The sequence below is a fragment of the Oreochromis niloticus genome, linkage group LG23, assembly GCF_001858045.2.
Source record: "Oreochromis niloticus isolate F11D_XX linkage group LG23, O_niloticus_UMD_NMBU, whole genome shotgun sequence".
NCBI lineage: Eukaryota > Metazoa > Chordata > Actinopteri > Cichliformes > Cichlidae > Oreochromis > Oreochromis niloticus.
Window position 1 is genome coordinate 33,700,771 of NC_031986.2, and position 13,915 is coordinate 33,714,685.

Genomic DNA, 13,915 nt, shown 5'->3' on the forward strand with positions numbered 1-13,915 from the left:
ATTTAGGAAGTATAATTTAAGTTATTTTTTATTTGGGATTTTCATTTCATTTTGACTTTTTATTTTTAAATTCAGTTTGGTTTCAGTTATTTTTCAGAGTGTTTTTTGTTGTTGTTGTTTCATATTAGTTTTTAATTGTTTGAAAATCTTTTGTTTTAGTCTTTCTAATTGTGATTGTATGAAGGGCATAGAGAGGCATGCTCTTTTGAAAGCAGCTGACTTACAGTCTCGAAAAACATTACCGTCAATACCTAGTGTAATAAAACTGTGATAAAACTAATAAATGCTAAAACATAAGGATATTTTCTTCATATTATTATTTCATTTTTGGTGTGTTTGACAATTTTTTATTTTTTTTTACATTTAGTTTTAGCAGTTTAGTTTTAGTTAACTATAATAACCTTAGTAACCACTGATTTTCTTTTTAATGATAAAGCGCTGCCAGGTTTCCCTGGTAGACCTGTGATGGAGTTTCCAGTACGCCTGCGGTTCCGGGTCCAGGTAGTTCCGATGTTGCGTCCCCCGCCTGCGGTGCTGGGTCCCGCCGGCGGAGGGCACACCGCTCCGGCCGCGTGTCCTGTGCGAGGCGGAAGGAGCGGCGCGCAGTGCGGCAGCAGCGTCTGGAGGCTCGGCGTGTGCGCGCTGGTTGAACGCGGAGGGAGCAGTAGGTGATGCGCAGCCACGGAGCCGGAAAGCAGACTGTTCATCAGCGAGAGCCTTCTTGTGTGTGTGGAGGGGAGCAGCCCGCGGTGAGCAGGTAATAATCCGAGCTCGGTGCTCGTTAAAGGCGGCGGAAAGAGACTCTCAGTGGCTTCATTCACTCTGCGTTAGCCAACCAGTCAGCCAGCTAGCCTCCGCGCTAATGAAGCTAACGCGGCTAGCGGCGTATAGCAGCATTTACACACTTTCTTTATTTCTGTTGGTGAGTTAAAGCACAGATTAGTGTCCACACAGGGAAGACTCAGGTAAACACCAAAGCAGCCCGTAAAAAAACTGACCGGCTGAGGCTAACTCGACATTAAGCTGCACCTATCGCGGCCAGGTGAGCCTCCCTTTCGTATCACTTCCTGAATTCTTGAGTACTGGAGTTAGTTGATTTACATAGCAGGTGACTGAGTTGCACAATGCTTTTGAATGTATGTCAGTACAACACCCAGAAACCCATCAGGTTTTACCGAGAGTCACTCGGATGTGCGTGAATGGGAGCAGACTGTAGGTAGGAAGGACAGCAGGTAGATGGATTCCTCCAACTCCTCAGGTGATGCTTTTCCAGGGTGTAGAGTGGACTGTGGTCACGGTAGGTCCCTGCTGGGGTGCTGACGTTAAACACTGGTCTTTATGGGTCTCTCACTCCAGCCTGTGGTCTGTTCTTCTGCTCTCAGGTGTTTGGGTCGGACAGAACTGCACCTTATTGGGTCAGCACCTGCGCTGTCAGCTGGTAAATGTGACAGACCGCATCAACACATCCAGCCTCACTATGGCTCAAGACAGGGGCAAATATGACTTCTACATTGGCTTGGCGCTGGCCATCAGCTCCAGCATCTTCATCGGAGGCAGTTTTATCCTCAAGAAGAAAGGACTTCTGAGGTTGGCGAGGAAGGGGTCCACACGGGCAGGTAGGGGGCTTTTTTTCTGACCGTCTATACAGGTCACCCCAAACGTTGAGGGGACCCACACTTTAGTCTTCCTACATCTGTAAACCCACTCCCTGTGAGGGGGTGTTGCCACACATGCTTACCCATTGTGACATTTCAGGCTTGTCAGGTTCTCCTCACCTGTGCAGGGTGTGTTTAAGTGTGTGTCTGCATGTTGTTTGTGTGCATGAGTCATGAACACTCTTAAATCCTAGCAATCATTAACTCCAGCGCTCTGCTCGACCTTCAGTTCACGTCCATCGCCTGACCTGTAGTCAAAGCGAGCCGTTGCATAATTCAGGTTTTTCTTACATGCAAGTGACATTGAAATGAGGAATCACGTGGAAATGAAAACTTTTCTTTTGCTTTTCAGGGCAGGGAGGTCATGCATATCTGAAAGAGTGGCTGTGGTGGGCAGGTTTACTATCAAGTAAGTGATAACGCTGTGGCTCAAAATGAAATGCGATCATTTAGATGCACGTGTAGCACACATTCTCCAGAGTTGGTGCATAACATATTTGATTATGTTGAGGTTACATGTGGCTTCAGGCTCTGTCTTTGGGGATGCACCACCTGGGCTCATGCTGATGTTTAAAGGAGACCTGCTGCTGTTGTTTTTTGTCACACTCAGGGCTTGTTTTTTATCTGCCTTCACTTTTGTTATCATTCCATAAAAGTTCAGAACCTTTGGCAGATTCGGCAGGTTTTCTTCAGTTCAGATTTCTTCTTTCTTGCTTATTTAATTGAATAACTCTTGAGCTACAATTCAAATTCCAAGGTCTTAATCATGTTAAGTAATCACGATCTCAGTCTTACACTTGATTTTAAAGCAAACTTTGTTTTTGTTCTCTCTCTCTTGTCATCCTTTTCCAGTCGTGGATGTTCATATTAAACATGACCAAAGTTTCTAATGATGAGCTCAGTGTGTTTACAATAATCCTTCAAAGCTCAGACTGTTCCAAACACTCAGTTTATCACAGATTGGTTTCCTACTCTGGGATCAGAAAGTATCCTTAAAGGGGCTGAAACGGCTTATTTCAGTCGATGAAGTCTGACTACACGAGTGAGATAGATGAGGATTAGTTTGAACTGTGAATCATGCAGAGCTACTCTAGGAGAGTCCAAGAATAAAAACAAGAAGCTGCGAATGAAAGTGTTTGGTAATAACACATGAGCTAAATGTAATCTCATTGTTGAATCAGACAGTATATTGGTGCATGTCTGTATTTCATTATTACAGATGTAATGATGCAGCTTCATCTCACTAGCTTTTAGATATTTTGTCACTGTCTAATTGCCAAATCCTTTTTTTCTGTACTACCTCTGTTGCAACATGCCCTAAACCTCAGATAGTATTACAGTGTTTGCATGTATCTGTCACAGGACAGTTCTACTTTCCTTCATGTGTGGAAATAACTGTGTGTTAACCTTTTGCAGTGGGGGCTGGGGAAGCGGCCAACTTCGCAGCGTACGCCTTTGCTCCTGCGACGCTGGTCACGCCGCTGGGAGCCCTGAGCGTGCTCGTCAGGTACTGATGAGTGCATGTTTCTCATCCACGTCGATGTTTTGATTCTGGAAGAGTGTGTGTGACCTGAAGTGATTATTTTTTTTGTCGCAGCGCCGTGCTGTCGTCATACTTCCTGACGGAGCGGTTAAACCTGCACGGGAAGCTTGGCTGCCTGCTCAGCATCCTGGGCTCCACCACCATGGTCATTCACGCTCCGAAGGAAGAGGAGATCAGCAGCCTCGAGGAGATGTCTGCCAAGCTGGTTGACCCAGGTACAGAAAAAAATTCGTCTCTGTAGATTGTGTCTATAGATATTTCCTCCAAATATTCCTCTTAGCTTCCCATGAGGGCTGGAACCAAAACATGATCATGCCTCACATGCAAAAGGTCTCAGGTTTGATTCCTGAAGGCAGCACAAACCACTATACTCCTAACGCCATTCCCGGGCCCTAACACAGATCTGCAGATTTTCACTGATCAATATAATTTGCACACAAAAAAAGTAATTTGATCTTTCAGGAAACTTTTTAACTTTCTTCTGTTTCACTGAGGAATCCGCCTCCAGGAAATCAGGTTGAAGAAATGTTCAGTTTCTTTGTTTACCTGCAGCAGGTTTCAGTGAACCACACCCTCTGAACAACTAAAGCATGTACTTTTACTTATGTGAAAGAGCATTCAGCAGATGCTATATTTGGAATATTTTCATTTCCATCAGACAGGAAATGGAAGCTGGAATTTACCTGCGATAACTCAGGAATTGTTTGAGTCACTTTTTCTTGTTGTAACACAAAAAAGTTCACATCTGAAGCAACAAAAGATTTAGTATCCACTGTTAGCTTTACTCTTTCGGATTATTTGAATATGGAGAATATTTGGTCAGGAGCAAGATCCAATCTTTATAATGCAAATCTAACACTTCCCAACTTAAGAGTCATGTCAGCATAGCAGGTCATGGAAAACTTCACAGTATTGTTTCAGTTATTTTAATCTCTTTATTTCAGCTGGTTAAGATGTTTCTTTCTGCGAGTATGACCAAATGTGTTAATATGCAAAATATGTTTCTGGGCTTTGAAAAGCTAATCTGCTTCATTCTGCTTCAGTTGATTTGTTTTAGCTCAAAGCTGATGTGAAAACAAAACTTTAAGTGTTAAACGTTAAGTTTGTTTGTTATCAGGAGTTTGTATGTTCTCCCTGTGTGTGCGTGGGTCCTCTCTGGGTACTTGGTGGGATTGGGTTAATGATTCTAAATTGCCCATACGTGTGATTATGAGTGTGAATGGTTGTCTCTCTGTTAGTCCAGTGACAGACTGGCAGCCTGGCCTGGGTCTACACCTTATGGCAGCTGGGATAAACTCCAGGCCCCCTGCAACCAAGATTAAGACTGGATTCATTAAAATGAAGGATGCTGAGAATAGTGATGGTTTGCAGATGCTTTAGCGTGTGGATATCGATGCTTATTTTCCTTAAATGCTCCCCGTCCCACCTCTTCTCCTTTTCTTTCTCAGGGTTCCTTCTCTTTGCCACCCTCGTCATCATCATTGCACTCATCTTCATATTCGTTGTGGGTCCCCGCCACGGCCAGACCAACATCCTAGTCTACATCACCATCTGCTCGGTAATCGGAGCGCTCTCGGTGTCCTGTGTCAAAGGACTGGGCATCGCCATCAAGGAAGCGATCGCCGGGACGAGTGTGGTGAAAAACCCACTGGCGTGGATCCTGCTCCTGGGTCTAGTGGGCTGTGTGAGCACGCAGATCAACTACCTGAACAAAGCTCTGGACATTTTCAACACCTCCCTGGTAACGCCAATCTACTACGTGTTCTTCACCACGTCCGTGCTCACCTGCTCCGCCATCCTCTTCAAAGAGTGGGAGCACATGGGAGCGGACGATGTCATCGGCACCCTCAGTGGCTTCCTCACAATCATCGTGGGCATCTTCCTGCTCCATGCCTTTAAAGACATTAGCGTGAGCCTGGCCACGCTCGCAGTGTCCATGAGGAAGGAAGAACGAGCGTTTCCCACAGCCAACGGCATAGCATCTCACACCGCCTACGAACTGCTGGACGAGTCGACGACCGGAGACTTGGAGGAGCGGGACATGGCTTCGCATTTCGATAGCGTCTCCAGAAGGAATGGCACGATGACGTCCTCGCTGGATCACTAAGGACCTCCTTATTCCAGAAGACTCGGCCACGGCTCTGATGTAGACGTGGAGCGTGAGAACGATGAGACAATCAGCGATCCGGGGCATGGACAGACCAGTGGATTGTAGTTAATGTTTTAATTTGCCTTACTTTTCTTGGAATATGACTCATGGCTCATATTCATCTCTAGTTAAACTTAATTTCATTCCTGTGTAGCGCTGTAAATAAGTTTTATAAAAAGGTTTTATGGACATGCACCTTCATGCACTGACTTCCTTTCTATGAATCAGATGAAGTTTTAATATATATATATTCTTTATGAAGTCCTGCTGACAATGACTACATTTGATAGGACGTTCACTATGATTTGAGTTGTGATACTTGAAGGTAACGGCAGTTAATGTTGGGAGTTCTGAACTTTTTCTTTGCAGTTTTTACATTAAAAGCTCGACACAAACCAACATTTGTTACATATTTATTGAATTAAATGATTAAAACACAAGGCACAGTGAATAAATGCTGAACATGAGCATGAGCTCTGTTACTTCAGTTCCACTTAAAATGTTTAGCATGCAAGTTGAACAGTGTAGAAAATATAAATTTACCATCCCCCACACTTAAAATAGATTAATGCTCACCCTCAAACACCCGCCACCGCAAACCCTTAAATACGTCAGATAAAACTACTTCCTCTCTCTCATCTATTCTGTCTGCAAGTATAAAACAAAGAATATCCAAAAAGGGGAAATATTCTTTTCTGATAAGGCACAAATGAATACAAAAAAAAAAAAAGTGGCCCAACTTCTGACACGTGATGGTCCTCAGACCCAAAGGGTGATATTCGTGGTGATGCGGACAGTGTTTGAAACTTCACGCTGGTCCACAGTGTCGACGGCTGCCTCAGCTGCTGGCGAGCGACTGGTGTATCGGAGGCTGGAAGCATCGCACATGCTCGACCGGCATGTTCTCGCCGTCGCCAGACTTCATGTACTTGTTCAGGATGGCGAAGATCTCGTTGTTGAGGACTTGGAATCTGCGGATTCTGTCCACCATCTTCTTTAGAGGCTGAATGGGAGACAAACACAGGAATGCGCTCAGAACGGGTCCCATTTAATCACATTGCTGCTATTATGTCAGATCCTATTTCACTGGTGAACATTTATTTTAAACATGGGCACCGTTTCTAACAGCGAGGTTCGTGCACATAAAGCCAACAGCTCAGACTGCTCTAAACGCTCAGTGTTACACAGTTTTTCCAGCTCTTGGTTGCGAGGTCACAGAGAGAGCAGGGTGTATTTATAGTAGGTCAGCCCTGAAGTTGACGACACAATAATTCCCAACAGGATTTTTTTTTAACACCCCTATGGGCTATTGGATCATCACAGGAAATAACAGTTTATGATACGTTTTAGCAAGATAACTTTTCTCTGCAGTTTCTCCAGAGTATTTGCATCAGTTGCATAAAAAAAAAACTGAACTTCAGACACAAACATTGCAGTCGTGGCGGCCATCAACGCCTCTGAGCTTGTGCATTTGGTGGGTTGAAGTTTGCCTGATATCTTCTGCAATCTCATTTAGTGGCTTTTTGTAGAACATGAGAATGTTCTGAATGAGCAACTTCAAAACAGGGAAAAAATGCTAACTCTTTCCTGGTCTTTAGGACTTATTTCTGTGGAACTGCATGTAGTTACCGCAGATGCCCCGCCCACCTGCTGTTTAAACCTTCTGTTTACCAGCCAATTAGAAAAAGCTCCCATAAAGGGGGAGGAGCTAAAAGAGCCTGTTTGATATATGGTGTTTCCAAATGATCCAAATGGCAGTGGAAGAAAATTGTATGCAATTGTGTATAAAACGGCTAATTATGAACTTTAACAGTGTTTCAGTTAAATTTGAGGATCCAGCTGGGAGATGTGAGCTGAGCACCAAGAAAACGGGACAGTTAGCCAGGCTCATTTAAAGGTTAAATCCAGCTCCCGGCAGTTCTAAAACCAAGTCATCTGCTTAATCTACACTAACGCTGAAGAGTGTAACATCGCGGAGGGTTACCTGCAGCGACTATCTGATGACTTCAGAACCCCATTCTGTGTTTTCATGTGGAGCCACGCTGATTAGCTTCGGCAGGAAAACAAACAGTGCTTTTTTTCCCCCATGTACTCAGTGAAACCTGTGGGTTTGGTTCTCAGTGACCTACTTATCTGCCCATGAATGCATCACAGAAATGTTGCTGGGTCAGTGTTGCCAACGCACGATACTCAACAAAGAGTTCATCAACAATCATGGAAAACAAAACACAACAGGAAAATTCCTGAGAGGCAGGTAAGCTCCGAGCAAACAGAATCATCACGCCCATTTCTCTTTCATCGTGCTACACTTCACTTACAGCTTTTTAAAAGCTGATTCAAAACTCTTTCAGAGTCGGTGAGGAAAAAAAAAAGAAGTCAAATTTATGATTCAGTGGGTCACGCTGAAGCCTTCTGTGCTCTTTGCTACATCCTGAGGGATACATTCAGTAACGGAGTTCAACATAAATTATTCAAGTATTTTTTTTGACAGAAATCCGAGTTCTGATTTCAATTTCCCTGCGCTGCCTCCGCAAGGACCAGAGTGCTGCAGAACTGAAGAAAACGAACATCTGAAGCCACTCCTGTGTGATCGCCGACATGCTTGTGCTCATAAAGCAGAAGGACGGACATCTGCAGCTGCATGCTGAGCTGTATTTAGCTTTCTGTTAGCAGTAAAATTAATAATTCATAATTTTGGACTCAAAGCAGAAACACAGCATTAGAAAACTTTAACTGTTGTAATCGCACACCTGAGACGGATCTTGTTTAGTTAAACACTTTAAACACTGCGACGTTATTGGCTGCTCCAAGACAAAAATCAGAGGTGGAGGATCTGAAACTCATCAAGCTCATCTTCCATCCTTCAATACCAGTTCTTACTGTGGTGTTTTACAAAGGATTTGTAGAAAAGTGTCACTTAATTACAGAGGTTAAAAAAGGAATACAGGTTATTAAATGTGGGTCTTATATGATCTTGTGTAACTCACTCTTTATTCAGACTTTCTGTGACTGAAGCCAGATTACATCATTATCAACACCCTAAAGGCTACAAAACGACAACATATAGAAGTCATGTGAACCTAAACTCACCTTGATAAATGCCATACAGGTCATAATCTTTATGACCTTTTTTCCTACTATTTATAAATGTACGTCACGTCATGCAGGGCGCCATCAGCAGATTTTATTATCTAATGTTCAGAGTTCAGCCGTGCGTTTAACAGCCTGTTGTTGAGGTTTCAAATCATATCAGCAGGTTATGGCATGAAGCAGAAAGTCATTCACATTTCCTTGATGCGTGTCAAAAATAATAATTAAAAAATGGATAAAAAATATAACTGAATTGAATTTACTGAATTTACCTCTATTCATTGTACATTTGCTGTTTGAGATGGTGCGCTCCGCATGTTTGGACTGTACTCATTATTTTGGATGCAATAACTGGTAGAGACGCTCGGGGTCTTGGGGGCGTCAGGTCAGGGATGATGTGTTAAATCTGCACCTTATGTATGCTGTATTTAACGACCCCGCTTGTGTCAAACTCACCACGCTCTTGATGATCTCATCCTTCCCGTCGTGCTTCTGCACCTTGAGGAGGTGATAGCTGAAGTCGAGGATGTCAAAGCGTCTCTGCTGTCCCAGCAGGGCGATGATCATGCAGCCCGCCCAGTGGAGACCGTCTCCAAAGCACTGCCTGGAGGACAGGAAGAGGGTGTGTCAGTAAATATTAGGTGAGAGGAAGCGTGTGCGTGTTTGTGTTCGGCCACACTCACTCCACTGTGAATTCGTGGGCTCCCACAGGAATGCAGTACACAAACTGCATGGCGCTCCAGAGGCGGTGGAACTCCACACACTCGTCCACGTGCATCACGCCGTTGCTGGGCAACGGTCCACGCCACACAGGGTCGTCCAGGAAGCCTCGCACACGTGTGAGGATGACCTCAAACATGGACAGACCGCAACACAGCCGTTCTTTGGTCAGCAGGTCGCCCTCACGAGCGATGGCTATTTGCTGAAAGAGAAGCAAAAGCATTCAAAAGATTGTCTACCGGTCAGCATCCTCCATAAGTGTCACATGACACGGGAGCAACTGTAGCTTCTCTCGGTCTTAATGGTGTGTTCAGAGTGAAACAAAAGTTGGTTTATTGCCTGATGTCATCCTCAGGATAAAGTCCACAAGCTGAAACACATATATGTGGCAACAAAGTTGTTCATGAAGTCCTGCTGGAGAATTTATTTAGGTTCTGAAGATATTTTAACTCCAGCTCTCAGCTGTACTGAGAAGAAAGTCGTTCTCTCATTGGTTGTTAGAGACAAACATCTGCTGGTTTTGAATTGGCCCCGAAACACTCCAGCGTTTGTATTTACATAAGTAACCCGAGGCAAAGTGAACACACCATCAGACAGCTCTTACCTGTGGTGTGCCGAGGCGTTCTATCAGTGGAACCATATGCAGCGCCGTGTATTTGGCCTCCAAGCGCTTCATCTTGGCGTCGAGGCGCTCCCCCTCTACACAGACAGACAAAGAAATGCATGAAGTTTAAGTTCAGGATTGTCCACCAGTGGAAATTTGTTCTTCAGAAAGAGGTTTTTTTTTAAAAAAAAAAAAAAAGAAAAGAAAAGAAAAAAAAAAAAAAGAATAAATAAATACATAAATAACAGCTTACAGGAAATAGAAAATTCAGACTAAGAATTGGAAAAAAAAGTGAAAATGTGCCAAAACGCAGTCAGACACACAGAGTTGTTACTTATATATAAAAAAAATACATAATTAAATAAAACAAAAACTTCTCACAATCAGCTGTTTTTTTTCTACAATAACTTTAGTAAATTTAATGAAGCCTGGCAAAATTTGACCTTCATATTAAGATTTTTCCAGATTAACAGGTCCTGGAAATACACAGGGTGTGTGACGGAGCTTTATGACACCAGCAAGAAAGGAAAAAACCCCCAACAAAAGTGTGACATCATCGTAAGTTTCCGCATGATCAACATCAAGTGGAAAGTAAATGCACAAACCACACCTTCGTGCATGGGTTTACTCATACTGAACATTTACAATAAAACATTTATGGAAAAATATTATCACACAGATCGAATCACAGCTAGAAGATGAGCTTTTTATGAGCAGCCACCGATGATTCATCAGAAACAGATCAAACATCCAGGGTACCCTGTGGCCGTTTCTGCTCCTCTACGTCACAGACGTTAAACTGCTACAGCTTATTCAAACTACGATTTACAGAGAAAAACAAAATCGTGCTGAGCAAAAATCGGATTTTGTATTCAGATTCATGTGAACAGAGAGTAAATGTGTTTTTCAGCTTTTAAAATTTCTTCTGGATATCTGCTGTATTTCTGAATTATGAGGGCTCAAAAAATGTTGCAAAAAGAAAATTAACAATGTGCCAAATTTCTATCCATCTCCAATGTAAGTGTGGAATATTCAGAGAATGAAGGTAAAATTTTGCTTGCCTGGAATAAGCTAAAGTTATTGTAAACATTCTATTAATAACAAACTCAAATGCACACGTTTGGGTTTATAAAATTTTAGCTTTATGGGATTTTACTTATTAAAAACCAGAAAACCAGCCAGAACAAGATTTAACCTATACAATCTTCTGCAACCCATGAAAACACATCAGTAAACCACAGTATGGCACGCTGGTGTCTCTGACACACACACACACACACACACGCACACCTGCTGCAGATAATGCTGTGCTGGAATAACAGACTGTGTAATCCCGGCTGAAAACCGTACCCAACAAACGCACTCTTGACTCCCGCTGAACTAATGTTTGCTAGAACACAGCGCCCAGCTGTTTTCAAAATTATTAAGCCTTTCCTAAAACAATACTTTAATGATGGAAAACAGCTGGGTGCTGTATCTCAGCATCTCACTCTTGAGCGAGGGGAAAAACCAAGGAGGAAATTTACACAGAAAGGTTTCGGTTTTTCAGCTTGTTAATGAGTCTCATTGTTTGTCAACTTTGGGACCAAAAGATGAGGTCCTGAATAGAAGCAGCTGAAATGAGCCTCTATTCAAACAAACTTGTTTTTAATTAGAGAGAAAAAAAAGGGGGGGATTCATTCAAATGAAATGAGCCTTATCGAGAACAAGCTCAGTGCAGCTGCTCCATCATGTCAAAGCAGACGACCATCGAGATGATTCCGGTATCTGATCAGGATCCCTCCATCCAAAAGGTAGAAGCCCCAAAAAGAAGCACAAGGGATCATAAATCTCATGTGGCCAGGAAACACTTCAGGATCCTCCAGGACGAGTTGAAAAATGAGGCACATCTGGATAAATGTGCTTATCCTGCTGCCAGAACGATGTGAGCGGAGCGATAAGCAGCAGAGCATGGACGGACAGACGGATAAAAGGGTCAACGTGATGAAGTCTTTGTGACCCTTTTTAGATTACTTAAGCAGGATGCAATGAGCTTAAGGTTGCAGGAAGGGAAATTAAAGAGTTTTGTCATTTCGGGTTATGTTTAAATTGCTGGGAGTCACTCTGGTACCACCAGAATCGCCGTTTATTCAACAGCGAGCAGAGATTTCAGACGCCTGAACCATTCTTTTGGACCCAGAGCAGACGGAGCACGGAGAGCTTTTATAGATTACACTGTATGAACTGCGCAGAGCAAAGAGCAGAAAGTTATCAATAGGAACCCATCTGCCTGTTGACTGTGCCTAGAAATGTGTCCATGTGTCTAACCCTCCCCAGGAAGAACTGACTTGTGCAGGGACTACAAAATATTACGTGTTCTTACTTTGGTTATTAAATTTAGGCCGTTTATTCAAGTGGACGTTTTAGAGATCTGGGATGTTAATACATGTGTCTGTACTGGAAAGGTTTTTGGGTCCCTCCTGCTGTTTCGACTGTGCAAATAAAAGCGACTTGACTTTTTCCTCTCTGTATTTACCTTTGACATGAACTCTGGGAAGAATGTTCTGGAAAGGTGCAGCATGCAGCAAATCACAAACTTCTTCCTGTGACTGGAGGGAAAACAGCAAAACTTTAGAACAGGAGGTGACTGCATGAAAAAAAACCTCATGAAAACATCTGCGGAGCATCTTAAAGTTGCCAGACACTCCTGATGACCCCCCGACCCGTACCAGGCTCTGCTCACTCAGCAGACAGAACAGGATGGCGTTGCCCACCTCCCTCAGGTTCTGGAAACACACAGTCTTGAGCTCAGCGTACTCAACGATGTCCTTCAGCTGGTGGTGAAAGAACTCCAGGATACCTGAATGGAATTACACTGCAGTTATCACATATCTGCTACAGATAACAGCACTCAAAAGTACATTACAGCAGGTATGCAGCGCTCCCTGATAAGCACATGAAGGGCAGGTTTTGTGGGCTCATGTTTGTTCTGTTGCTGCTCCCTCAGTGGAGAAAAGAAAGTCAAGATAAAGGTCTCTGTACTGAAACGTGTCCACTGCAGCTCTTAGATTACTTTTTTGTGCTTCTTCTTCCTGGTGAACAAACCTTTACGCCAATCAGTGTTTTGCCTACAGTCAGACTCTGTGCTGCTGGATCATTGAAGGACTGCATGGAAGCAGATCTGCCTTTTCTTGGATACACAAAATCTTTCACTGTGCAAAGCCAAACACACGAGAGCAGCACCATGAATTCTGCACAACTGCGTTCACGTAGATGTGACGCAAATCTTTTGACTGAACAAGGTCGTCTAACAAAAGGAAATGTGACCAGTTTTTCTCCTCACATTTGAAAGCTCTGATTAAAATTTTAAATACGACTCATTTCCAGCAGTTTGCAGTTTGATTCATTTGAATGAAGCGTTCGCTCCTGACTCACAGCTTCAGATTTTACTCCGACTTGTTCTGCAGATTTAGTCTGTGCGGCTAAGAACCTGACACGACTGACAGAGCAAAACCACGGCTGTGCTCAGAGGTTTTGCCTTTTCTACCAGTTAAAATTAAAGTCAATAAAATGCATTTTGAATAAAGTTAAAACTTTTCTGTCAACTGAAATAAGAGTAAGAAAGTAAGCTACTTATTTCCTCGCTAACACACAAAACAAGCAAAATCCAACACTGTGACCAAAAAGCACCAGACGTCTCCACACGGTGGCTTATATTCACATGTATGTGTGTTCTTTGACTCATACCACTGTCTTCTTTTTCTAAATGTTACTCATTGTATCAGACCCAGAAATTGTGCATCAACTGGCTACACTTTCACATACCCGGGGAACCGTACTCGTAGCGTGGAAGTCTGCAAATCTTGGGCATCACCTCCATCAGGGTCTTCACGTACTGCATTATGGTGCCCTGAAGCTGTAGAAACAGAGAGCTTAACTCCACTTAAAGGGAAGTAAACTCACAAAGAATGAAGCACAGCAGCATCATGAAATCATAGCTCCTGCACATCATTACACACTCACCAGGCTTTTGACAACCTTCAGCAGCTCCTCCATCACCACAGCGATGCCCTGGTAGCCCAGCAGTCTGCACATCACCTTAATGTGTGGGGGGCCCAGAAAGTTTCTATAGGAGCCAAAAGTGCTGCTATAGGCCAGGTTCAGGGTCTACATGC

At 43.3% G+C, this 13,915-nt stretch overlaps 2 protein-coding genes across 4 annotated transcripts in view; one reads left to right on the forward strand and one right to left on the reverse strand.

The window, feature by feature from the left end:
* Window positions 1–503: 503 nt before the first annotated feature.
* On the forward strand, window positions 504–5,742 carry nipa2 (NIPA magnesium transporter 2). Of its 2 annotated transcripts, none has more exons than XM_005478675.4 (6): window positions 504–757; window positions 1,383–1,616; window positions 2,008–2,064; window positions 3,072–3,162; window positions 3,253–3,413; window positions 4,647–5,742. In XM_005478675.4, the coding sequence occupies exons 2-6, from the start codon at window positions 1,478–1,480 to the stop codon at window positions 5,303–5,305; spliced, it is 1,107 nt and encodes a 368-aa protein (XP_005478732.1). In that variant the 5' UTR covers window positions 504–757; window positions 1,383–1,477; the 3' UTR covers window positions 5,306–5,742. The 2 variants fall into 2 exon arrangements, with proteins under 2 accessions (XP_005478732.1, XP_019207005.1); XM_019351460.2 differs by lacking the exon at window positions 504–757 and adding an exon at window positions 774–1,297.
* A 1-nt stretch (window position 5,743) lies between these two features.
* cyfip1 (cytoplasmic FMR1 interacting protein 1) overlaps window positions 5,744–13,915 on the reverse strand; it is a 39,675-nt gene continuing 31,503 nt past the window's right edge. The window contains exons 24-31 of one of the 2 annotated variants that reach the window (XM_005478672.4): window positions 13,764–13,907; window positions 13,566–13,656; window positions 12,470–12,600; window positions 12,277–12,349; window positions 9,762–9,856; window positions 9,121–9,359; window positions 8,894–9,041; window positions 5,744–6,350 (exon numbers count right to left, since the gene is read on the reverse strand). In XM_005478672.4, coding sequence (XP_005478729.1) covers window positions 6,186–6,350; window positions 8,894–9,041; window positions 9,121–9,359; window positions 9,762–9,856; window positions 12,277–12,349; window positions 12,470–12,600; window positions 13,566–13,656; window positions 13,764–13,907 — 1,086 coding nt within the window. In that variant the 3' untranslated portion in view covers window positions 5,744–6,185. The remainder of the gene's footprint in view (window positions 6,351–8,893; window positions 9,042–9,120; window positions 9,360–9,761; window positions 9,857–12,276; window positions 12,350–12,469; window positions 12,601–13,565; window positions 13,657–13,763; window positions 13,908–13,915) is intronic. The other variant, XM_003451321.5, reaches the window with a different exon arrangement.